Source organism: Lepidochelys kempii, chromosome 27 (genome assembly GCF_965140265.1).
Source record: "Lepidochelys kempii isolate rLepKem1 chromosome 27, rLepKem1.hap2, whole genome shotgun sequence".
Classification (NCBI taxonomy): Eukaryota; Metazoa; Chordata; order Testudines; family Cheloniidae; genus Lepidochelys; species Lepidochelys kempii.
In genome coordinates, this window is record NC_133282.1 from 10,869,860 (window position 1) to 10,894,919 (window position 25,060).

Consider the following 25,060-nt stretch of genomic DNA (forward strand, 5'->3'; position numbering starts at 1 on the left):
GCTGAGCTGTTCACGGGGGAAACGCGCGCTGACCTGCAGCTGGTCTGTCCAGCGGTTCTGGTTGAATGGGGAAGCCTCTCTGGCACGCCAGCCTCTCTTACACCAGCGCCGCGCTTGGGTCACGGCTCGGCCTCTAGCCAGCCTCGCCCATCCGTCTCTAACCCCGTCAGGCACCTTGCTCTGCGTGTTCTGGAGGGCAGCTCTTTGTCAGGATATTTGTTCTGCTTTGTCTGCACCCACCCTCCGCCAGAGGCGCACGTGTACACTTGTGCAACGCACACGCTGCAGCCTCCACCGCTTTGCTTGCTGCCTGGCCCCTGCTCAGACACCCTGGCTGCCGTTCCGGGGACGGGCTCAGCGCTTTGTGGCACCTGTGGTGACGGCCAGGTCAGCCCAGCGCAGTCATGGGGAGTCTCCCCTGTGCCTCGCTGGTAGAAATGCTACCTGAACGGTCCTGGTACGAATGCCAGGCAGGGGAGGCACCAACCACCCCACCTCCTGTCCATGTGGCCGGCAAAGCGGGGGCTCTCTGGGGCAGTCAACTCTACCATCTGGCCAGCAGGAGGCAGCCACACCCACCATCGGCTCTGACCCCCCGCAGAAAGCAAAATGAGGCAGGCAAGGCTCAGAAACCTTGTATTACAAAAATAATCAAAACAAGCGCGTGGCCGGGGGCCGCCAGCCCGGGCTCTGGTGCAGAACGTACCAATCGACGGCAAATAGAAAAACCAGACAGACAACGTTAAACAGGCACGGGGCAACATCGTGACGGCTGATCAACCCCAGCTGACCTGAGCTGCTGCAACCCAAAGAGCGACCCGCCCCCCGCTTCTCCCCCCTCCCGCCAGCACCAGCAGGCAGGACGGGGGTGGGGGGGGGTGACACCAGGGCACTGGTTCTGTGGACTCCAGCTGCCCCCTTCTCCAGGGCGGCAGACACCTGGGCCTCGTGAATGGGGACGGGGGTTAAAGGTAATGCGCGTTGCATGCCCGTCTGGTGGGCACCCAGTGGCTCTTCCCCGATTTCTGTAAGCGGGGGGGGGCCCTATAGATATTAGGGGAACCACCCCATATGCCCAGGCCAGCCCTGACCGTCTCCCACCGAGCACCTGCTCTCAAGCCTTATGCTCAATTCAGGTCGGCCCCCTCCAACCGTCCCCACTGAGCCTTGCGCGTCCCAGAACCCTCCCGCCCCAGCAGGTCCTTCACCTGCCAAAGGACGCCCCGCCCCAGCCCCGGGGGCTGCTTGGAGCCAAGCGGCGTCCGCCTGACCCCAGCCGGCTCTGCGGGTCGCCTTTGCTTTACAGCAGCTCAGTCAGCCCCGGGTTCAGCCTTACGCCCCGCGTTGCCCCTTCTGGGTTCGGGGCGGGAGGGGGCGGGAACGGGCCCCCCCCCCATCACGCCGTCTTGGTCCCGCTCTCCACCTCCTTGTGCGCCCACAGCTCCTTGTGCTGCTTGCGCCCGAACCCCTCGTCGTAGTTGCCTTTGCTCTTGAACAGCTGCTGGAAGTGGGGCTTGCAGAAGAACTCCCCGTGCAGCGCCGCGTAGCTCCCCAGGCTGAAAGGAGGGAGGCTGCGATCAGCAGGCCCGGGGGCGCCCAGCCGAGCGCCGGGAGGCGCCGGGAGGCCACGAGGGGGCGCAACGGGAACTCGAGGAGCGACAGCGCAGCGATGTCACCCGGGAGGAGGCGAGGCGGGCGGAGCGGGGCCGGAGCGGAGCGGCTCGGGGAGGGGAGGCGGTGGAAGACGGGAGAAAAGGCCTGTCCCCGGGCACGCAGCCTCCACCCCCCGCGCGGACACGTGGCCTTGCTCCCAGCTGGGGCTGGGTTTTTAGGATAGAGGGTCTTGGAAACGCCCTTCCAAACTCCCGACCCAGCCTTTGGGGAGCTAGCGACGCTCCCGCGACTCCCGGCTTTCCCTCTGGCCCAGCGCGGGCTGGCCTGGGACCTGGGGCCGCGTCAGTGCTCGGGGGCCCGCTGGTTGCATTCAACCGACTTTCGAGCTTCCTCCCTTAATACCTCGGCTCCAGCCACGCGGGAACACCTGGGCAGCCCACTCCGGCCGGAGCAGCGTTCCGGTCCTCGGGCACCTCCGGGAGAGCTCTGGGCGGTGCCCCGCCTGGCACGGCTTTTCTTAGGACTGCAGCACTTAAGCCCGAGTTTGAGCAACGGGCTGTGACTCCGGGAGGCTCAGCCCAACCTTCCCCAGCCCAGCCCAGCCCCCTCCTCACCTGAGCTTGGCATGGCAGTGCTTGCAGCAGAAGCAGGCGTTATGGAAGACGAATTTATCGGCCACCAGCCGCTCCATGGGGTAGACGGGTTTTTGGCAGGCCGCGCACATCTCCTTCACCTGGGCTTTCAGGCTGAACGACTGAGCCGCACAGAAACCAAAGGGAGACGCTGCTGAGCACCCGCCAGCGTCAAGGAAACACAGGTGCCCCCCCCCCCAGCCCTCCCGCTGGGTCCTTAGCAGCGTTTCAAATTAGCCCGAATGCTGGGGCACTGGGCCTGTGCAAACCAGAGCCACCCCCCCCCCAGCAAATAGCTCTTCCTTGGAGGTTTCCACCCCAACTCTGACCCAGCCCAGCCCCGCTTCGCTTCGCTTGACAGCGGCTACAGGCCCAGGGGACAAGGTGGCTGTGGGTACCGGCTGCCTCGTGATCTGTTCTTTCCATACATCACCTGTCACGCTCGCCGGGCAAAAGCCACCCTGCCCCAGCCCCCGCACGCCGGACCCACCCATTGCCTTTGCGTGATGCGGCCGCCCCTAGCGCGGGGACTGGCACGAGGCGGTCGTGCGGGTCAGGTACCTTGGAGCGCTGCACCGCGCTGCCCCCAGGGGTGCTCCTCGCCTCCTAAAAGGGGGAGAGAATCCAAGTGAGAGACTCCCGCAGCCTGCAGCAGGAGAAGGAGCCGGCCAGGCAGCGAAGAGACGCCTCCTGCCTGGCTGGGAAGCAGGGAGGTCGTGGCAGATTAGACACGTGTGGGAGGAGGTTCCTTTTATAAGGAACTTTTAGGTTTGTTGCTGATGACACACGGGGCTTTATTTTTCACGCTCCATGCGAGAAAGCACCGACTTCCTCCTAAGGCTTCTGGGTAACGTAGTCCAACGGGCATTTGCTGTACTAAGTAGTCCCACTAGAGGGCACTCAACATGCTTAGGTCAGCATTTTCAAAAGCTCAGCCCCCACAGTCAGGGCCAGATTTTTCCAGGGCTCAGCATGTTGGGTCCACTTTTAAGAAGTCTGGCCTTTACTCTGACCCCTAATTGGGACCTGAGCGCTTTTGAAAATGTGCCCCCACCCCCAATCAACACGGGTACCAGACTGGCGGACACAGCCCTCAGCCTCTGAATCCTCAGGCATTGCAGACCAGAGTTTGGGGGCTAGCGGCTTCACCCCACTCTACCTGCTGTCCCTCGTCATACAGGAAGACCAGAGATTTCATAATGAGACAGGCCAAGCAAGAGCTTAGTGTATGATGGCCACCCTTAATCCATGGCTCGGGAATTATGCTCGTTGACACATTCACCCACAACTGCAGCCCATAATCTGGTCAGTGATCTGACTGGCTGGCTGCACTTATTCTTTCGTTGTATTACGGCCGTGCTGAGACACTGCAGCTGAGCTCAGGGCCCCATCGCAGTAGGCGCTGCACAGACCCCTAGTTGCTTCCCCAAAGAGTTCCCCAAAGCCAAAGAGAGAAACCAGCTGAAGGGTGAGAAAAAGGAAGTCTCCATTTTACAGATGAGGAACTGAGCACAGACCGGTCAAGTGATTTGCCCAAGGTCACCCAGCCAGCCTGTGGCACACCAGAGAATTGAACCTAGAGCTCCTGAATCCCGATCCATTATCTCAGCCACAAAACCAGCCTTCCTCTTTAACTCCTTCACTTCCCCCCCCGCAGCCCCCCCAAGCACAGACACTAACGCAATGCCAGCTGCATTAAACAGACGGCAGCTCATTGGAGAGTTACTTGCTCTGCTCCATTTGCCTCCCCCCAAAAGGATCGACCCGGTTAATAATCTCAGCGAAAGCACAGACACAAAGGAATATAGGGAAATGCGTCATTCAAATATTACCTGCAAATAAAAACATGCTAACAATTGCTAGGTCTAAAAAATATCTAACAGCCTATCACCGGTACGACGTTTCTACAGGCTGGTCCCCGACCTCTAGGGGCACATTGTCTATTATGTCTCACCCGTTACTAGTTGCGTTAATATTGTCCAGTGTTTGTTTGCTGGACATGTTGTACGTGCTGTTGAACAAAAAGAATGTTTGTGAAATTACAACCATCAGCTTAAATGGCCTCTCCGGATATTGCTATGAACCAGTTGTATAACACATGCCCCCCTCAAGAATTGGTCTTCAGGGATCAAAAGGGGGCCAAGCAGTAGCAAAATTTTATATTTTGTATTTTGTATCATTTAATATAAAAATAATAAAATAATAAATTACATTATGAAATGTAGGTTTCAGAGTAGCAGCCGTGTTCGTCTGTATTTGCAACAAGAACAGGAGGACTTGTGGCACCTTAGAGACTAACCCATTTATTTGAGCATAAGCTTTCGTGAGCTACAGCTCACTTCATCGGATTAGTCTTCATTGTTAGTCTCTAAGGTGCCACAAGTCCTCCTATTATTAAATGTATTTTGAGTAGCAAAAAGGAATGGCCTAATGTGCCATTGGTAGAAATGTATCAGCCAGAATTTCTTTGTGTCTGGACTAATTTCAAGGCAGTAACAAACCTTTAAGGGTCACCACTTTGTTGTAGGTTTAGCATTTTAAAGTAAGTAAAAGAATGCTGTACTTGTTTTTCTTTTGCATTGCAATTTAGTGTTCCTGTTCAAAATGTTCTGTGTAGATTAATTCTGTTTTGTGTGTAAATGAAAAACATATATTAAAAAGTAAGTGCAAAGGTCATCACTCAACCAAATATTCAAAAAACAACAAAAAACCCAGAGGCAAACACAAGAGCGCCAGGAGGCTGCAACACGCCCCTATTAAAATGTCAAAAAAGGGCAAATTAACAACTCAAAAAATAAAACAAGCACCTATCAATAAAAACAAAATAGTTATGATCAAAACCAGTGTAAAATAACTCCCTTAAAAACTTAATAAAAAACAAAACAAAAGAAAAGAAAAAGCACTTGTCAAACAACAATTAATGATGTGCAAAACTCATTGGTCCCAATAAAAAAAATCACTATGTAAACAGGGTGCCTTGCCATAAAACTTGGGGTTCGTCCTGCCAAGACTTCCCCGGAACATCATGTCGTGACCGACAGAACCCGGCTCCTCCCTACCCGTGATCAACCGAGCTGGCCGCTAATTGATCCAGACTCTGGACTGGTAACTATAAGATCGACTTGCGGTGCTGAGTGTGTGTGTGTGTAATGTAATTAAATGCATATGCTAATTGTTGTATCTTCAATAAACGTGGTGTATTGCCTTTTCCCCTGAAAAGGATCCCGTGTGCTTAACAACACTCCGGTGGCACACAGGGCCCTGCACCCTGGGGCCGCCAATGTCAGCTGTATCATCTCCCCCAGCCCTGGTTACCAGAGATTCTACTGCCACTCCACCCCTGCTTCATCTGCCCCATCACCTCACCCGCTCCACCCAGTGGCCTGACTCTGCTCCCCTGGCTTGTCACTGACAGTGCAATGCGAGTGTGGCTCCCAGTGTGATCTGGGAGCACTGGCGTAAGTGACTGTGTGTCGCACGTGGCGGTGGAGAATCAGGCCCACAGAGTTCATCGCTCAAACAGCCGTTCAGGAACAAAGGGGTTAATGGGCTTCTAGCAAGTTACTCAGCAGCGTAACCCAACTCAGGATGCAGGGAAGTCAATGAACTGGGTAATGAAAATATGTCAGTTTCAGCCCTGCTTGCTATAGCTTTGTAACTCCAGGCTTGGCTGCTGCTTCAAAGACACCCCTGACCGACTCTCTCCTTCCCCTCCCTCCCCAGCCTCCGCTCTGTCCCCCCACAAGAGCCTGGTACTGCAAGAGTCTTCTCTCCAGCGCCTGCTGTCTGGAACAGCCTCCCCCTCTCTCTCCAGCCACCCCCTTGATTCTCCCTCTCCTTTCCCAGCACCGCCTCTTCTCCCTCTGGCTCCATCGGTATTGTGGGGGAAACAGTTTGTGTAACACACATGCTGGAAATGCCCATTTCCAGGAGCCGCCTCTGCAGACATTTCCCAGCTGTTCTCAGTGCCTGGCACAATACAGCTAAGGCCAGGGGCCAAATTCCTCTCTCAGGCCAGGTCTACGCTACAGCCCTATATCGGTATAACTACGTCACGCAGGGGTGTGAAAAAACCACACCCCTGAGCCACGGAGTTACTCCAACCTTACCCTCCATGTAGACAGCGCTGTGCCGACCGGAGGGCTTCTCCCGTCAACATAGCTACCACCTGTCGGGAGACGCCGACGGGAGAGCTGTGCTGCTGTAGGTGAAGACAAGCCCTCACTCACACCAGCCCAAGCCTGGAGTCACCCACTGACGTTAATGGAGAGAGATCTGTAGGAAGGAGAAGAGAATCAGGCCCTGTGAAACCAGATGGACTCCCCTGGCTGGGCAGAAGCAGCTGCAGGATTTAGAAAAGAAGCTGCCCCTTTGCAAGGGGTCAACTGCAGAGCGAAACCTCCACGCAGTCCCACAGACGCCCATGTAACTGACCTGCACATCTCGTCATCGATGGGTAAATGGGTCCAGATCACTCTGTGCCTAGCTCCCGCTCGGACTACACACAGTCTGCCCAGACATCTCTGTACCTGGCCAGCACACTCATAGAATCATAGAATATCAGGGTTGGAAGGGACCCCAGAAGGTCATCTAGTCCAACCCCCTGCTCAAAGCAGGACCAATTCCCAGTTAAATCATCCCAGCCAGGGCTTTGTCAAGCCTGACCTTAAAAACCTCTAAGGAAGGAGATTCTACCACCTCCCTAGGTAACGCATTCCAGTGTTTCACCACCCTCTTAGTGAAAAAGTTTTTCCTAATATCCAATCTAAACCTCCCCCACTGCAACTTGAGACCATTACTCCTCGTTCTGTCATCTGCTACCATTGAGAACAGTCTAGAGCCATCCTCTTTGGAACCCCCTTTCAGGTAGTTGAAAGCAGCTATCAAATCCCCCCTCATTCTTCTCTTCTGCAGGCTAAACAATCCCAGCTCCCTCAGCCTCTCCTCATAACTCATGTGTTCCAGTCCCCTAATCATTTTTGTTGCCCTTCGCTGGACTCTCTCCAATTTATCCACATCCTTCTTGAAGTGTGGGGCCCAAAACTGGACACAGTACTCCAGATGAGGCCTCACCAATGTCGAATAGAGGGGAACGATCACGTCCCTCGATCTGCTCGCTATGCCCCTACTTATACATCCCAAAATGCCATTGGCCTTCTTGGCAACAAGGGCACACTGCTGACTCATATCCAGCTTCTCGTCCACTGTCACCCCTAGGTCCTTTTCCGCAGAACTGCTGCCTAGCCATTCGGTCCCTACTCTGTAGCTGTGCATTGGGTTCTTCCGTCCTAAGTGCAGGACCCTGCACTTATCCTTATTGAACCTCATCAGATTCCTTTTGGCCCAATCTTCCAATTGGTCTAGGTCCTTCTGTATCCTATCCCTCCCCTCCAGCGTATCTACCACTCCTCCCAGTTTAGTATCATCCGCAAATTTGCTGAGAGTGCAATCCACACCATCCTCCAGATCATTTATGAAGATATTGAATAAAACCGGCCCCAGGACCGACCCTTGGGGCACTCCACTTGATACCGGCTGCCAACTAGACATGGAGCCATTGATCACTACCCGTTGAGCCCGACAATCTAGCCAGCTTTCTACCCACCTTATAGTGCATTCATCCAGCCCATACTTCCTTAACTTGCTGACAAGAATACTATGGGAGACCGTCTCAGTGCCCCCAGGAACAACTTCGCTGAACCGGGAAAAACATCATCACTTTGAAGCTGAAATACGTCCATGGGCAGATCTAATGGCAATGTCCCATGTCTCAGCGCTTCTCAGCAGCCTCCAGTCAAGTGCACTATGGAAGGGGAAGGACTAGCTCCTGTCCTAGCAGGGGATGTTCTCAGGTCTTTTTCCATCTCTGCCTAGTCTGATCCTAAATGACACATATGCTCCTGATGGAGGTCACAGACTGCCATGGAAACACAAATAAGCACTCAGCACCACAAGGCAGGAAAGGGGGGAGCGGTAACACGGCGGGCCGGCCACAGACCCAGCTAATCAGATTTCTGCTTCCTTGGGGTCAAATTTCCGATTGCTTGTCAGTCGCAACTGGGGGGCAGATTTTCCAAAGTACTCAGCAGTCCCCACTGTGATATTTAATGGCCCGATTTTCACCAGTGCTCAGCACCCAACACGCTGAGCTCTTGTGAAAAGCCGGCCCAAAAGGCACCACCTCTGATCAAACCCTTCCTTAAGACATCGCTGAGCCCGATTCTTTTCTAACATGGTCGGTGCTGGTCAGTATCCTCCAGATAGTCTGGGCCCGTTGTTTGCAGCCAATGGGTCAGTAGCATAGGTGCTGGAACTAGGAGTGTGGACGCACCCCCTGGCTTGAAGTGGTTTCTATTACACACAGGGTTTGCAGTTCGGTTCAATGGCTCTTAGCCCCCCCCCCACTATAAAAACTGTTCCAGCACCCCTGGATAGTAGTGAATTTGTTGCTCAGACTAGTCACCGTCCCTGTTGTCTGGACGGTCAGCCCAGTCACGTGGCGTCATCTCTGCTCCCTGATTGGACGACTGAAACATGGTCAATGGTGACCGATGCAGTTTTGGAAGAAGACACGGTCATGCTAAAGAGGGTGAAAACACCAGGGATCACGGCCACGTCGCGACCAGAGTGAGGAATACAAGCCTCCAGCCCAGGGGGCCACGCGAGCCGGTTTTTAATGGCTCGCTGCTGCCAGCCGGGGTCCCAGCCGCCGGCCCCGCTCAGCCCACTGCCGAACCCAGGCTGGGACCCCGGCAGGCAGCAGCGAGCCATTAAAAATCCTGCCCGCCCCAGCCCACTCTTCTCCGCCCCCATGCGGGCAGGGTGAAGAAGCTTGGTCCTGCCAGAGGCTGCTGCAGGGCAGCCCAGCTCCCCCCTGCCCCTCCTCTTCCCCCAGCCTGCTGGGGTCCTGCCCCTCATCCTCTCCCTGCTCCCCCGCCTCTTCCCCCAGCCTGCTGGGGTCCTGCCCCTCCTCCTCTCCCCCTCCCCTGCCTCTTCCCCCAGCCTGCTGGGGTCCTGCCACTCCTCCTCTCCCTCCCTGCTGGGGATCAGCTGATGGCCCTTGCCAGGGAGGGGGGTAGCGGAGCCGCAGAAGAGGCAGGGGCGGGTCTTGGGGCATGGGGATGGAATTAGGGCATATCCCCTCCAGCCCCCTGCCGTGAGCTGCTCTGGGCAGGGGGCTGGGAGCACCCCCACAATCCTAGCCCACACCCCCAGCCTTCTGCCTTGACTCTTGCACCCCCCACATTCCCACCCCCACCCTGAGCACCAAACGGGAGCTCCTGCACCCCCACCCCCACATTCCCACCTGCACCCCTCACACAAAATGGGAGCTGCCCAGGAAAGCACTCCACACCCAGAACTCCTGCCCCAACCCTGAGCCCCCTCCCTCATTCTAGCTCCTGGCCGGACCCTGCACCCCAACCCCCAGACCTGCTCCTTCACCCCCAGCCCTGTGCTCAGTGCACTCCCACCCTCAGCTCAGTGTGGAGAGCGAGGAAGAGAATGGGCTAGAACCAGGGAGAAGGTAGGTTCCCACTGTATGTGGGCAGAGCTGGGATCCCAGATCGGCAGGGGGCTGAGCGGGGCCCTGGCTGGCAGGAGCCGGCGGACGGAACCCCAGACCAGCAGCGGGCTGAGCCGCTCAGCCCACTGCCGATCTGGGGTCCTGGCCACCAGCTCCTTGCCAGCCGGGGTCCCAGCCACAGGCCCCGCTCAGCCCCCTGCCAGTCTGGGGTTCTGGCTGCCGGCCCCTTGCCAGCCAGCGTCCCAGCCGCAGGCCCCGCTCAGCCCGCTGCCAGTCTGGGGTTCTGGCTGCCGGCCCCTTGCCAGCCAGCGTCCCAGCCGCAGGCCCCGCTCAGCCCGCTGCCAGTCTGGGGTTCTGGTTGACGGCTCCTTGCCGGCTGGGATCCTGGCCGCAGGCCCTGCTCAGCCCCCTGCCAGTCTGGGGTTCTGGCCTCAGGCCCCGCTCAGGCTGCTACTGGCCTAGGTGAACGAAACCCCAAGCCGGCAATGGGCTGAGTGAGCCGGCGTCATAATTTAATTTAGTTTTAAATGAAGCTTCTTAAACATTTTGAAAACCTTGTTTACTTTACATACGACAATCGTTTAGTTATATAATATATAGACTTATAGCGAGAGACCTTCTAAAAAACGGTAAAATGTATGACTGGCACGTGAAACCTTAAATTAAAGTGACTAAATGAAGATTCGGCACACCGTTTCTGAAAGGTTGCTGACCCCTGCCCTAGTGTCGCATCAAGCTGCATTCCCCAAAAAAGCCTCCCACATGGAGCACTCGCCCTGGGTGGATCAGCGGGCATTGAACCTTGGACCTCTGGAACTAGCATACCCAGAGCTCTTAGCGAAGACTGCAGCAGCCATGTCAAACTTGGCCCAGCTGCCCCTAGATGGCATGACACTGTACGTTTGCATTACACCTAGCAGGGTTTAACTATTCAACCAGCTGCAATAATGGCTGACTGATCACCCATGACCGGAAGCATCTTCCCAAGTGCTCAGTGAATGCTCTCTGCCCCAGGAACCGAAGGACACGCCGTTCCTTTGTGGGAAGGGGGTTTCCGACTCTTGCAATGTGGAATAATAACTCCCAGGGGTGAGGACACTTACGTGAGCGGAGGTCGCGCTGGCTGGTCCCTTGGCCTGGAACATGCTTCCTTCCCACTCTGTCTTTTGCCTTAATCCTGAGGTTGATGTTGGTGGCCAGGCTGCTGTGGCTAAGTCTGGCCCCTCGTGATATCTGGGGAGGAAACGTCAAGAGGAGCACGGCTCGTTGGGGCAGACCCGCTCCCTCACCCCAGACAAGCTGCCACCTGTTCAAGGCTTGGCAGGGTCGGTGCATAGAGCTTGTGTGCTTGACCCTGACCGGGTGACTTCGCAAACGGGGTCCCGGGCAAATATGCAGAGCAGCCCCGGGGGGCAGCAGCTCCAGGCTTCCACGGTGTGACGTGGGGAAAGGGTGCTGGTAACTGAGGGGGAGGGGGTGGTTCAACTCCTCAGTACTGTCCCTTGCCTGACAACACCTGCCTCCTTCCCCAGGGTCCAGCCTCTAGGATCACTGAGTAGCTGCACTGGGTCACTGGGCTTTCCTTAATAGGGGTCAGTTGGAAAAAGGCAAGGGCTCTAGATAGTAGCCTCCCAGCATGCCCTTGGGGGCGATTGTACAGTACCTGGCCCATGACTGGGGCTCCTAGGTGCTACAGATAAATAATAATAGCAGTTCACATGCCACGTCCAGGCTCCAGGCCGGAGTCACGCAGAAGTTCTGCCCAGGCAGGGAGCCTGGCCATCAAAGGGACACTGAACATGGGAGGGCGGGGGAGTTGTGAGTGATCTGCCTGTGGGGAGAGCAGGCTGACATGGAGACAGACAGGTCCTGTGGGAGCATCGGAAGCGGTGGGGGCCTTGCCCAGCTCCCGGGGGGTGCTAAGCTGTGGGGAAAAGCAGGCACGCTCAGACTGTGTGTGGTTTTAAGAGCTCTGGTGCTGAGAGCACCAGGAGAGCTGGGGTCGCCCCCTGCACAGACCCTCAGCTCTAGCTCTAGGAGGGGCCAGGTGGCCGAAGCCTCCCCCCGCAGGCTTCGCGCTGTCCTCAGGCTGAGCGCACAGGATTTGCAGCCCCTGAGAAAGTGGCTCCAATTTTACCCAACTCATTTCCCGTCTCCTCTGTGGTTTGCTTGTTATTTCCTGCTCCACCGAGCCGTGCAGCCGGAGTTACACTTGGCCAGACGCACGTGCTCAGCGGGGTCAGAGCAGGCCAGCCACTGCCCGCCGGAACCAGGACCCTGGATCCAAACGCCCACTAAGAAGGGGGTTCACAAGCCAGACCCACCTTGTGGGGCTCAGGCCCCATCCTGGGGCTTGCCCTAGAGCACGCACCCTTAAAAAGAAAACCAGGGCCCTCTTTCTCCTTAGGAGCATCAAAGGGGTCTTTGGACCTCCCGAGAAGCTTCCTGTTCCAGCCAGAACCAGGGCTGAAAAGGAAATGAAGCTCTTACCAGGCTCCGCCAAGCTCCAGCAGAGGCCGCGGCTGGGATGGAGCCAAGCGACAAGCTGGGCTGCTTTGCCCCTAGTCAGGAGATTGGCCCTCTGGGGACGGGACGTTCTCAGCACCAAGGAGACGCTCAGGGCTGGGGAGACCTACAGAGAAAACACAGAGATAGTTTGCCCTGGTAGAGCAGTGACAGCATTGCCCAGTGCGGTGAGGGGGACGCGGGCTCCGATGCCGGTGGGCTTGGCACTGCCCAGTGCCCCACTGCCCTGATGTAAACCCACTCCAGTCAGGGGGGCCTACCCTGCCTGTTCTCTGGGGTCATGGGAGTGTCATCCCGCTGTCCCAAAAACATGTCCAGAGAGCGAGACACCAATGGATGGGGAAACAGCTGCCAAGACATGCAGAAAGCCCCTCGGTTTCTCACCTACCCCCGCCCTCCACATACCTCTCACCATGCCCCACACCTTCAGTCACCCCTCTGCCTCCTCTCCTCACACCCCTCAACCCCCACCCTACACATACCTACCCTTAATGCCCCATTCCCCCACACCTCCTCATCCCCACCCCGTCCACACCCCTAAGCCCCCACCCAAACACTCCCCTCACCACCCCCTCATTTGCACCCCTCAACTCCCACCCTCCACACACCCCAATGCCCCACTCACCACACTCCCCTCAACTCTGCTCTCCACACTCCCTTCAATACCCCACTCACACACACACCTTCAGTCCCTATCCTCCACACCCCCCAGAGTCCCACTCAAACACACACCCTCGGTCCCCACCTTCCACACCCCCCAGTGTCCCACTCACACACACCCCCTCGGTCCCCACCTTCCACACATCCCAATGTCCCACTCACACACACCCCCTCGGACCCCACCTTCCACACATCCCAATGTCCCACTCACACACCCCTCTCAGCCACCTCCCTCAATGTGCCCCCACACTTTCAACTGCCCCTCAACCCCACACTCCCATCAACCTGCTCCTCCCCCTCCCTCTCTACACCCCTCACCTCCCCAAACCCATCCCCCTCCCTGCCTCCCACCTACACACCCCCTCAACGTCTACCACTCCCCTCTCCACCCAGATAACCCTCAGCCTGCCCCCCCACACTCCATATACACCTCTCAGGCCCTGCTCTGCGGCTACTTGTATCCCTGCTTGACCTCTCTGAACACCCTCATTCAACCCCCCCAATGTGTGCACACACACACACGCTTCATTCAGCCTCCCCCTTGCACCTCTCCGTCCCCCTCCCTCCTCATCTGCCCCCACCACGTCCACCCCTCTCTCCCTCCTTCCACACATCTCACCAAAGCTCCCCCTGCAATCCCTTCTCCTGCACAGACCGCACACAGAGACCCTCCCCTCTGTGCACATACCCAGTTCAAACCCTCTCGTCTTGGTAGCTTAGGCCCAGTGGAGGGGCCCCTCAGGGCACAGCTCTGCGGGGATTGAACAGGAGATGTTGCTACACATCCTTCCTGCCAGAGGATAGGGAGGCAGCCATGAGAGCAGCAAGGGGAAGGGTGTGCTCAGGAGTGTGGGTCAAGCATCCTGAGTTAGGTCAGGCCCCACAGTGCGGCAGCTCCCACCAGGGGAGGCATTAGTGCAGACCGGGCTCAGGGGTCGGGGTCAGACGATACAATGGTAAGAACGCCGGCTCCCTGTCTACACTACGGCCTCTGCTGCTGGGAGCTGCACAGATAGTGACTGGCGGGGCCCATACTTGCCAGCGTAGATGCATCCAGAAGGGTTGTCGTTGTCCCAGCCCAGAGAGGCTTTACCCATGTCTCTAGAACAGCCTTTCGGGGCATGGCCCTGCTGCTCTAGAACAACCCTGCCGCTCCAGAACAGCCTCTAGAGCAGCCTTTCCATGTACGTTATCGTGGCCAAGAGCAGCATTACAGGGGCACTCCCCCCAGCTCCAGAACTGCCTTCCAGGCTCCATCGTCTTCCGAGCCATCCAGAACAGACTTCCCATGTGCCACCCCCTCTGCTCTAGAACCGCTGTCCAGAGCACAGTGCTGCTGCTCGAGAACAGCCACCTGCTCCCTGCGCTTTGCCCACGGCAGCCACCCATCAGTCTGTGAGAAAGCTCTGGCTAGACATCCCTGGTGCGCTGTAGACGGCTAATGTGCTGGGATCCTCCAACCGGCCTGGCCAGTCACACAGGGCCAATCGGTGTGGCAACACGGGACCTGCACGCTCAGCCACGCTCTTGGGCGGGACGACAGCGTTAAACAAGCAAACTCTGCAGGTGGCATCAAGGGCCTGGGTTTTCCAGGCTGGATCATTCCCAGCTGAACTTAGTCGCTGAGCCCAAAGAGGTCACCTGGCAGGGTCACTCCAGGGTCTAGCCGCTGGGCCGCACTGCCTCTCAGTTCCTATAGTTTTCCAGCGTTATTAGAAGAGAAAGAAATAGTTACGGAGCAGGAAGGAAGCATGGTGCCGTGGGCAGGGACCCCACTCTCTGCTCCTGCCACTGGCTTCCTGTGTGATCTCGGGTAAGACTCTTAGCCTCTCTGTGCCTTGGTTTCCGGTCTGTACAATGGGGCTAATAGCACTGCCCTGCTGACCAGGTCTGTTGTGAGGATAAATACACTAGAGACTGCGAGATGCTCAGATAGTACAGCAACGGAGGGCCAGATAAGTACTTAGAGCATGTGTGGGAAAATGACAGCGGGCGAACAAGAGGGGCTGAGATCTGGAACGAAAGAGATGATGAAGCAGAGAGAGCAAGAGAGAGAGAGACAGGCATGGCAGGAAAAGGCAATCCTGTGTGAGGGAGAGCAGGTCAGCGTGAACGGAGGAGAGGGAGAGGAGCAGCCATATGCAGAGTTGCTGCCTGTGTGGGTCTGCGTTACACACCAAGACGTGGGACTGAGTCGCGGGTCCCTGTCCACACATCGCCCTATGCCCTAGCGAGAGCGAAGAGGAGGGGGATTGCAACTTGCTTCCACCCACTACAGGGGACGCTTCGCTCTTAAGGTCACTCCTGCTGGAACAAGGCCCAACTATCAGTGACAATGCAGGAAGTAGCCAAAACCAGCTAGGTAACGGAGCTTGTCTTTTCATGGAGGTGAAGGGGACTGGGCCAGATTCATCCCTGGCGCAACTCCACTGACTTCAGTTGGGCCCCCAGTCTCTCAGCACAGGAGGTTGCCCAATCAGGGTTCGGCTGGCCTGTGAACCGGCATTGTCATGCTCTGCAGCAAGAGGTGCAGGGAACTGGCGAGTCGTGCACACTAGAGCATACAGGCAGCACCCCACTTGTGCCTTATGGGTCCGCCTTTCAAGGGCTCAGTGCACCCACAACGGGGGGGCTGCATTTCCCAAAGAGGCCCGCACAGCGGGTGCACGCTGGATGCTGGGCTCTTGAAAACTCGAGTCCTTGTTGCCTAAATGGGAGTTGATCTCTCTGGAAAATGGGGGTGCAATTGTAGGTGCCGAGCACTTGGAAACCTGGCCCTTAGCGCTGTCAGAAATTTGCCCCCCCCCCTGCCCCCGCAAGGCACTGGGCTTCTCTCTCATTTAGATTAAGGCCCATGCTACACCCCTCTGGCAGTGCCATTTACACCCCCTTTATGTGCAAATGAGAATCAAGCCCACTGCAGCCTAGTGATCACGGCTGGGTTTGCAGTGACTTCTGCTAAATCATAGAATCATAGAATATCAGGGTTGGAAGGGACCTCAGGAGGTCATCTAGTCCAACCCCCTGCTCAAAGCAGGACCAATCCCCAATTAAATCATCCCAGCCAGGGCTTTGTCAAGCCTGACCTTAAAAACTTCTAAGGAAGGAGATTCTACCACCTCCCTAGGTAACGCATTCCAGTGTTTCTATCCTATCGTCATTTCTATTCCTGGCTCTGCGACTCATTCACTTTGACACCTCGGGCAAGGCATCTTCCCACCGTCTGCCTCAGTTTCCCCACCTGCACGGTGAAGCTTGTGATAGTGACCCATGAGACCTCACATCGGGGGTGGGGGGTGCTTTGCCAGGCTAATTCTGTCTGTAGCATACAGCTGGTCAGGAACTTTTCAACAAGTTGTTTTCTCGTCAATAGACAAAGGGTCGACACCAAAACAAAATGTTTTGAAATGATCAGAATGTCCTGACTGACTCAAAGTGGGGGGGAGGGGATTAGTTTTTTGTTTCAAGAATATTTTCGAGATTTGGACTTTTCATCCCAGTCCGAGACAGGGAAAAATGTCAATATATATTCATGGGACGGGAAACCTGTTTCCCACCAGGTCTAATGTAGAGCACTTTGAGATGCGGAGATGAGAGGCTCTCTATTAGTGACTGCTAATTAACGATCGATTATCCCGTCGAGCCCGGGCAGCTTGACACACTGGCAGTAACAAAAGGAATGACTTTATTATTTTGGGTTTAATAACCAAGCAGACTCGGTGCCGCTTTCTCATGGCCCCCGTTGACGTTCTGCGTCGCATGTTCTTGGGAAAGGGAGGGCTATCACCCAGCTGCCGCTGGGAGTGGATTCCCCCGAGCCAGGATCAAGTCTGGGCTGACCCAGCAGCAGTCAGTGAAGCTTGTCAGAGAGTAAGCAGGGCTGGCCGTGAAGGGGAGACGTGGGAAATGTCTCCTGCGGGGATTCTCACCCTGCGGAGCCCCTCGGGGCTTTGGGGCATCTTAAGTCCTAGCACAAAATCTCTGCCGAGTAAACTACGTGTATCCCGCTTCACTTTGCCAGCTGGAACATCCTCTCAGGTCAACGGTTGCTGTCACCGATGCCTGTTTGGGAACCTGTGTGGCATGAGTTTGTGGGTGCTCAGCGCAGACCCCCGCAGTGGAACAGTCACCTCCAGCCCCTTGTCAGGAGTGTCACCAGAGAGAGGACGAATGGAACAGACAGTGGTGACTGACCTGCCCCTTCACCATTACAGGGCGCCCCTCCAGGTCAAGGCTGGAGGGGGCACCAGGACAGCACAAAGGAGGCCTGTGCCCGTCCATGACAATTCGCCAACGCTGGACTTGCTCAGGGCAGAGTCCTGAAGTCCCGGCTCCGGCAAACTCCCAGAGACTTCAGCAAGGGTGCGCCGGAGTCAGGCCCTCAGGGTCTGGCCCTTCCGTTCTTTTATTTAATTATTGCCTCCGTGGACAAGCTGAAGGTATCTGCAGGGTGGGAGGGGCTCCAGCAGCCACGAATGCCGGGCGACAATGCCGAGGCACTACAAAATGAGTCACTTTCTGCTGACACTGAACAAGGAACTTTATTCGAATAAGGAAAACAGCCCGATCCCTTAAGCTGCTCTGCCTTTCCGCTTCACTGCAGAGTTTCTGCCTCGAATCTTTCCCACCACCCCTCCCCACCCCCGGTTTCCTGCTACAGATTTAAAGAAACAGGGCCCAATCGTCACAACGAACAACCTCCACACGCTGACGGGCACACAAACTCTGTAGTCTGCTCACCGTCGCTCCACATTGGCGTGTCACTCGGAGGACATGATCTGCCCCGCCACGGTGAAATCTGCACCTGCCATTTGCTCCGACAGGACTAAGGAGACTTTCTGCAGTATATTTGTGAGGGGCAGTGGTACCTCTCGGCACGGCAGAGGCGAAGATTTCCGCCCTCCCCTCACTGTGTTCTCTGCTCCCCGGCCACTCGGCATAGGCCTGGAGCAATCTCTGGCCAGCTGGTGAGTGGCCCTTCAGAAAGCCAAAATGCTTCCTGTAGGGCCAGCGAGCCAGGCACCGGGCCCCTCTCAAGCATATGGTTCCCATTACAAACACTGCAAGGAGTATGTTTACTGGTGGGATAATCCTGCCTTTGCGTCAGACTTTCCCAAGGGTAAAGCGGAGGACAGGAAGGCTCCCCCGTATTGCAGGTTCCATGAGAAACAGCGCCACAGTGAAGGGCGCCTGGCCTCATTTGCTAACTTTGAGTGAATTTCCGGCTGGTGAAAGGTGCCAGGGATCCAAATCAGCACGGGCTCTGCCAGAACAGGGGGATGATTTGCACTCAGTACCTTAGACACGGCTCTTCCCTCTGCACCAGGGAGGCATCTGTGAAAGAGCCCCACCTGACGGCCCTTGGGGTTGATTTTCCTGGCTTAGCCATTGTGTGCAAGCAATGGCAGCGCAAATTTCACACACACACACACAGAGTCATAAGTGTGCCTCTGCCCACCCTGTTTCCAGGGCCCATCCAGCCCTTGCCCTCTGTGCCACGACTGCCAGCCAGGGCATCAATTGACACCAACTGAATTTTTGTGACCTATGGAGCTGATCTGAGACCCACCAAACTCACTGCACCCCGGGCAAAGGTGCCCCCATTTCTATAGCATCAGTTTTGGGGCCTTGACTGGCCGGGGCTAGATCGTCCACCCTGATCGCCACAGGGCTGGGAGGCTGCAGTAGCCCGAGCATACACTCCGCTGGGTCCAGACGGACTCGCAGAGGGCGAGGGAACACATTGGGGAACCTAACTGAGTATCCGCAGGAGTGAGGTTTTCCTTCCGGCCCCCGCACATTAGTGCAAGGTGGGAGAGAGCCTGGGTCTGAGCACACTCAGGGCTCACGTGCGAGCTCTCACTGGACGCTTGGAGGGGTGGGCAGGCGGGCGAGGGGGAGGATAAGTGCAGTTGGAGCAGGTCACAGAAGGGCGGGGTTAGACTGTGGCAGACTAGGAGCACCCCCGAGTGCTCTCTGACCTGTACTGCATGTGAGGCACTGGGAAACATATGGACCAGGAATGAATAGCAGATGGGTCATTCTCCTTTAGAGCCAAGGTGGGGAGACCAAAGATGCCCCCAGTGGTGAGGGCCCTAGGCAGGAGGTGCGAGTTCAAGCCTCTGTGCTACCAGCTTTCCTGTGTGACCTTGGGCAAGTCACTTAGTCTTGCTGTGCCTTGGCTCTGCGTCTATAACATAGGGATAATAGCACTGCCCTACCTCAGAGGGGTGCTCAGATCCTACAGTGATGAGGGCAGATGCTAACCCTGCAGCTACCATTGACTTCAGCTGGAGTCGCTCAGCAATCCTGCAGGACTGGGATGCAGATACAGTGCACCAAGCTCACACTTCTACCAGTTCATCCCTCCAATCCCTTTTCCAGCCACATCGTGCTGCCGAGTTGCCTCTTGAAAGACTGCCCGTGGGAAGGAAATCTGCAGATGAGCTGCTGAAGAACGCTGAAGAGAAATAGGTTTCTAGGAGAAACAGGACTGCCTTTGTCAGGGGCGACAATGCACCAACCACCTTGGAATGGAGAGGAAAAAACCCTCCCACTCACCCCCAGAATTATCCGTGGAAACAAAATGGGAGAGGCTGGAGCAGGTGTCTTTGGAAGGACACCAGGCAGATGGGAATGTTGAGATCCATAGCAACTGCCTTTCAACAGTGGGATCTCAAAGCACTGTACAAGCCCCTCAGCTCCCTGTCAGATGCGGGAGGGCGGGTTTTATACTCCCCTACTTTATGGCAAGGGGAAACTGAGGCACAGCAGAGAGGTCATTTTTTTAAAAAATGACTGATATAATTTGTATTGCAGTAGAGCCTCAGGGCTCTGCTCAAGGCTTGGGAGCTCACTGTGCTCGGTGCTGAGAAACGGGTAGTCAGAAGACAGTCCCCAGAGAGCTCTCAAGCTAGGTTTCTGACAAGACAACAGAAAAACTGGGGCAGGAAGAGGGCAGATGTGCTAGCACTAAAAACGCAGGTTTCCCAGCAGTACTGTTCATCTCCGCTCACCCTGGGCCCAGCTGTGTTCAGTCGGCAGCATCCTGTGGGCACTGCAACAGAGACGAGTCTTAAGGAGGGGTCTGGAGAAAGCGCTGCAGTTGATGGGCGCAGAGTCAGCTGGACGTCCGTGGAATTGGCGGAGTGGAGCAGGGCTTGCACTGAATGCAAACACCAGCCACCAGGAAACCAGGTGCCCGTAATCGATGCTGGAGGGATGGTGGGGACAGTCTAGTCACCGGGGGAAGCAGAGTAGCTTTGAGGAGATTTGGGACTTGGACATGAGACTGCAATGTGGTAATTACTGTGGCTAATTGACTCTCGTGAAGAGAACAATTAAGGGCACTGTGGCTCAGTCCGTGCCATAAGGCCCAGATCCTCAAAGGTATATAGGCTCTTGATGCCCATTGATTTCAGTGGGATTTAGGCATGTAAATACCTAACTGGCTGGTGAACGTGCTGGGCCACATCTGTTTATTGTAGTTATCACTGGGTAAAGTCCTGACCCCCCCCACCAATGTGGCAGAAGGATTTTCTACCCCCACAGCCAGGGGGTCAGAGGAATTTGGAGCCAAGAGGGGAACCTCCACACCAGTTCCAGCCATCTCGCCAGGAGGAGGCCAGAGGTACCATGGGGTTTGGAGGTGAATCTTCTGCTGGAGTTGACACTTTCTGATGTCTGTCCAATAAGCATCAAGACACTGGCATGCTCCTACTTGGGGTGCCCCAGAGCTCTACGGGACATGGGGCTGCCCCGGAGACAATCCCATAAACTCTAGACCACTTTTGTCCTTTTTCACTCCTCCTTGCATCACCGTGCCCCTCCCTCTGGCCAAGATGGACTGCACACTGCTCCCCCTAGGCCCACTGGCTCCCCAGAAAGTGACCCAGGACTCCTTATGGCCCTCAGAGGCTGAGGAGGCTTCCCATGATAGGCTCACTGGCTGATCCCAAGAGAGAAAGATTCCCCCTTAAGCAATCGCTCGGTAAAGCCTCCCGGCAGCCTTTGGGTGTCACTGCAGGGAAGCCATTTCCTTGGGAGGGTCCACACGCTATAGCTGCACTTGGGACTATTACCAGCCAGCTGCAGCCCGTCTGGGCCTGATCCTGATGGCGGACACTGAAGTGAGTGGGAGTCAGGGGTGCTTGGCTCATCTCAGGATTAGGCCCTTGTTGTGTAGCTCAGCTAATTAGACACCAGCCAACCCATAGAGCATTAGCTTTGCCATGCCAAAATACTGCTCCATTTGGTGTTCCGCTCTTGGCAACAGCCATTACCTGATGCTTCAGGGGCTGGCAAAAGCAATACACCTAATGCAGCCAGACTGGCATATGTTGCTGTTTATGGGCGCACGGGATTTATTCTTGATCCCCATAGCTCCTCTCAGCACATGCCATGTGCCCGGCCGTTTGAATACCACAGTACTGCAAATGACACTGGCCATAAAATCATTTGTCCCCTTTTAGAATCTTCCAGTGGTATCGGACTTTCAGTCATACTGCGGCTAAGAGTTCCACAGGTAGATGATTAGCTGCATGAAGAACTAGAGGATCTGCAGTAGTTGGTTACAGGCAAATGGCTAAGACAATGGGACAGACAAGGCATTGAGCGGTTAATTTGCGGTTCTCTCTATGAGCCTTTCTGACCTATATCTTAAGGTAGAATGTACTGGTTTTCTGGCACTGAAAAAAAACCCAAATACCACATTCTCCTAAGGTGCATTAGCAGAAGCCACTGGTCCATCCTGACAACAGTAACTAGATCTTAACAATGTTTTTGTCTGGGAATTTCCTTACTTTTTTCAGAATGTACCTAAAGATGCTCACATATGAAAACACACTCAACACTTATACTTTCTTCTGCTAGAGACATTATAAATAGATACAGGCTTGATTTGTCAGACATGCTGAGCACTCACAAGTCCCATTAAAGTCAATGGAACATCGGAGTGTTCAGCACCTCAGAAAAAAAGGCAAGATTTTCTATGGTGATTAGTGGTTTGGGATCCCTCATTTTTGGGTTGTCCGGCCTGAGACATCTTAAAGGGGCATAGTTTTCAGAACATGAGCTCCTGTCCTCTGATAATCAAACCTCTTCCTGGGTTCCCACTAGTTCCCACTGAAAACCTTGCCCATCATTTGTAAATTCCACATAAGCTAATGGCCCTTATAAACTGTCTGAGAGTCCCCCTTCAAACACCATGACTGGGCTTCTCTTTGGCTCCAGGCCATCTCTCCCAGCATTGGACCTCTCAGAGTTCTTCAACTCCATCTCCAGGGTGGCTCGGCTCCATTCACCCAGGCTAGCGTGTCTCCCAACAAAGGCTTGCAAGAACCCAGCCAGCCACTGATGGGAGTTCTCGGAGGGTCACAGTTTGCAGGGCTATGCTATTGAACTAAGCCCTGTCCCACACCTCTCCAGTATGGAATGGTACCAGTGCTGATGAGACCAAACACAAACCATTTGGGATTTCTTGACCAAGGTGATTTGGAGACTACACACAAAAAAAAAAAAAAAGTAAGAGACTTTAGAGAGTGTGGAAACCCAGTCATTCTATAAACTGGCTTAATTCATCTGAAACTCCCCTGTCCCCTTCAACTTTGCCGCTCTCTGCTTTTCTACTAAACTCTCTCTGCTTCGTGGTTCTCACCCTTTCACCCAATGGGTCTGTTGCATCTGCCAGTTGCATCCTAACATGCAGATGGAGCACTCTCAGGGGCTGTCTTCTTGGTTTTTTGTTTGCACAGCAAGCTAGCACAATGGGGACCTGATCCTTGACTGGGGATCAGCCTACAAGTTGGGCCTATAAGTCATTTCCTGTCAGTTTCAACTGGACTAGGTTTTAAATGATCCATTTGAATCAAATGGGTCAGTGTGTCATTTCTCTGTGCTTCCTTTTCCCCCCGATCTGTAGCATGGGGACAATGATCCTGATCTCCTGGGAAAGTGTTTTGAAATCTATGTATGCAAAATGCTAGATAAGAGCAAGATTTTATTATTAAAACTCTTAGACCTGGAACAATCTCCCAAGGAAGCCATGAAAGCCCCTCGCTCAAGGGGTTTAAAGCTGGACTGGATGAGACATTAGGAAATGCACTGTCAGGAATAATCCTGCATTAGCCAAGGGGGATAAACTAGTTATGATCTAACAGCTCATCTTCCATCTCTGGTTTCTCTGATCACATTAAAAATGAACCCCTCCAGCCCCTCCCTGGTGTGTACTGCAGCATGTGACAAAGAACTGCTGAAGAGGTTACAGATCAACCAAGGCTGGGAAATTCAAGGGAGGAAAACACAACCATGCAGTGCAGACAGTGGGGGTGAGGAGGGCTAGCTGGAAAACAAGAAGGGGCGGGGGGGCGGGGAGAAAGGGCACGAGAAACACCTCAATAGCCTTGGACTGTGGGAAAACCAGAGTCAGTTCCCTGCTTTGAATTAGGCAGAGCAGCACCTTGAACTCGCATCTCCCCCACCCACGTGCAGGTCCCCTACCACTGAGTGGGGGGTGGTCCAGACAAGCTAGCCAGGACCCGCTGACGTTTCCATCACAACCGCTACATTGCCACCAAACGGTTCAGTTTGACCAAGAAGGCATTTCTGGTGGACCACAAGTTGGAACCAAACCGTTCCAGCCGGCTTCAGGGCTGAGTCTCCAGCCCAGCCGCCCCCCAGCCCAGCATCACCCCTGGCTCTCCCTTCTGCTCACCTCCAGGCCAGCTCCTCTCCTTGCAAGCCCAGGCAAGGCTCAGAGAGGTGTCCCGTCCATCTCCCCAGAGGGCTAAGGGTTCACGCCGCCTGGCCCCTGGCTGACCCCATGTCCCGGAGGGGTCCCTCAGCAGTTGTTTTATTTTCATAACTGAGGCGGCAAGCCCAGGGGTGCCGGGGGCTCTGAACGGCCCGGCCCAGGGGTGCCGGGGGCTCTGAACGGCCCGGCCCAGGGGTGCCGGGGGCTCTGAACGGCCCGGCCCAGGGGTGCCGGGGGCTCTGAACTGGCACATATTGAGCCCTGACCACTGGCCAAAACCAGACACCCCTTGGGGTTCATGCAGCCTGAAGACTCAGCCCCCAATGGCCACCCATCTGGACCTCCTCCGAAACCCTCCCCGGAGAGCAAAAGTTGTAGGCGGCTTCCCCTTACGTCTGGCCTGTCTCGTGAACCCCGCTGCCCCGAAATCGGGCAGGGCTGGAGCCCCCCTTTCCCCTGCTGTGCAACACAGTCCATGCGCCTCCTTCTCCCCGGCTCGGCGTCCGCCTCCCTGTGCATCTCTCCATCCCTTTCCCTCCAGCCCCCCGGCGCCGGGGGGCTGCTCCCCGCTCCCTCCCTCCCTCCCTCCCCCAGCTGGGGGCAGAGCCGGGGCTCGCCGAGAGCAGCAGCTCCCCATCACCCCCCCAGCCCGACGCTTTGTCTCCTCCGGGCGGGGAGCTCGGGCGCCCCGTCGTACCCCGCAGAACGGGGACTCACCCTGTGGCCGGGCACGGCTCCTCGCGGGAAGGCAGAGCAGAGGGAGGCTTCCCCGGCAGCGTCTGTCCGCCCCTCTGGCCAGGAAGCGTGTGGGGGGGTGTTGGGGGGGGGTTTCTGCCCAGACTCAGCTCTGGGAGCTGCTTCCTGCCAGCTCCCTCCAGCCGCCTTGCTCGTCCTTTTATCACCAGGCTGCTGCCTGTGATTGGCTCCTTGCTTTTCTCCTTTGTGTGAAGCAACCTATAACCCCCAACCTCCTCCGAGCCCCCCCTCACCATTCTCTCTCTGCCCCCCCGCCGCCGCCAAAATAAAACTCCAAGTGGCTTTCCTGGCCTGTCGGCAACGTGAGCCTTGCCAGAGGAGATCTCTCCAGGGCACATGCCTCAGGTCCCTGCCTCTCTCTAGGAGAGCCAGGGCAAACAATCATTCCTCCTCCCCTGCTGTCAAGATGGGGCCGGTTCTCCAAACAGCCCCCACCCCACAAGACCCCCTGGCAAAGTTCTGGGGTTTGGGCTCAGCCATCTCTGGAGAGGCGGTCAGCAGTGCCCTTTGGTAGAGACCCTCAGGCCCACTTAGCAACACTATGGGGCATGATTCTCTCTGCTCATTGTGGCCCCCCTGACCCCTCCTGGCAGCCCC

The 25,060-nt window shown here is 55.9% G+C and overlaps 1 protein-coding gene across 1 annotated transcript; it reads right to left on the reverse strand.

Annotated features, from left to right (window-relative positions):
* Positions 1-620: 620 nt before the first annotated feature.
* LIMD2 (LIM domain containing 2) lies at positions 621-24,627 on the reverse strand. The gene is made up of 6 exons (XM_073326163.1): positions 24,425-24,627; positions 12,262-12,403; positions 10,875-11,004; positions 2,808-2,852; positions 2,229-2,368; positions 621-1,556 (listed from the first exon to the last, which is right to left on the reverse strand). The coding sequence occupies exons 3-6, from the start codon at positions 10,914-10,916 to the stop codon at positions 1,397-1,399; spliced, it is 387 nt and encodes a 128-aa protein (XP_073182264.1). The 5' UTR covers positions 10,917-11,004; positions 12,262-12,403; positions 24,425-24,627; the 3' UTR covers positions 621-1,396.
* Positions 24,628-25,060: the final 433 nt, after the last annotated feature.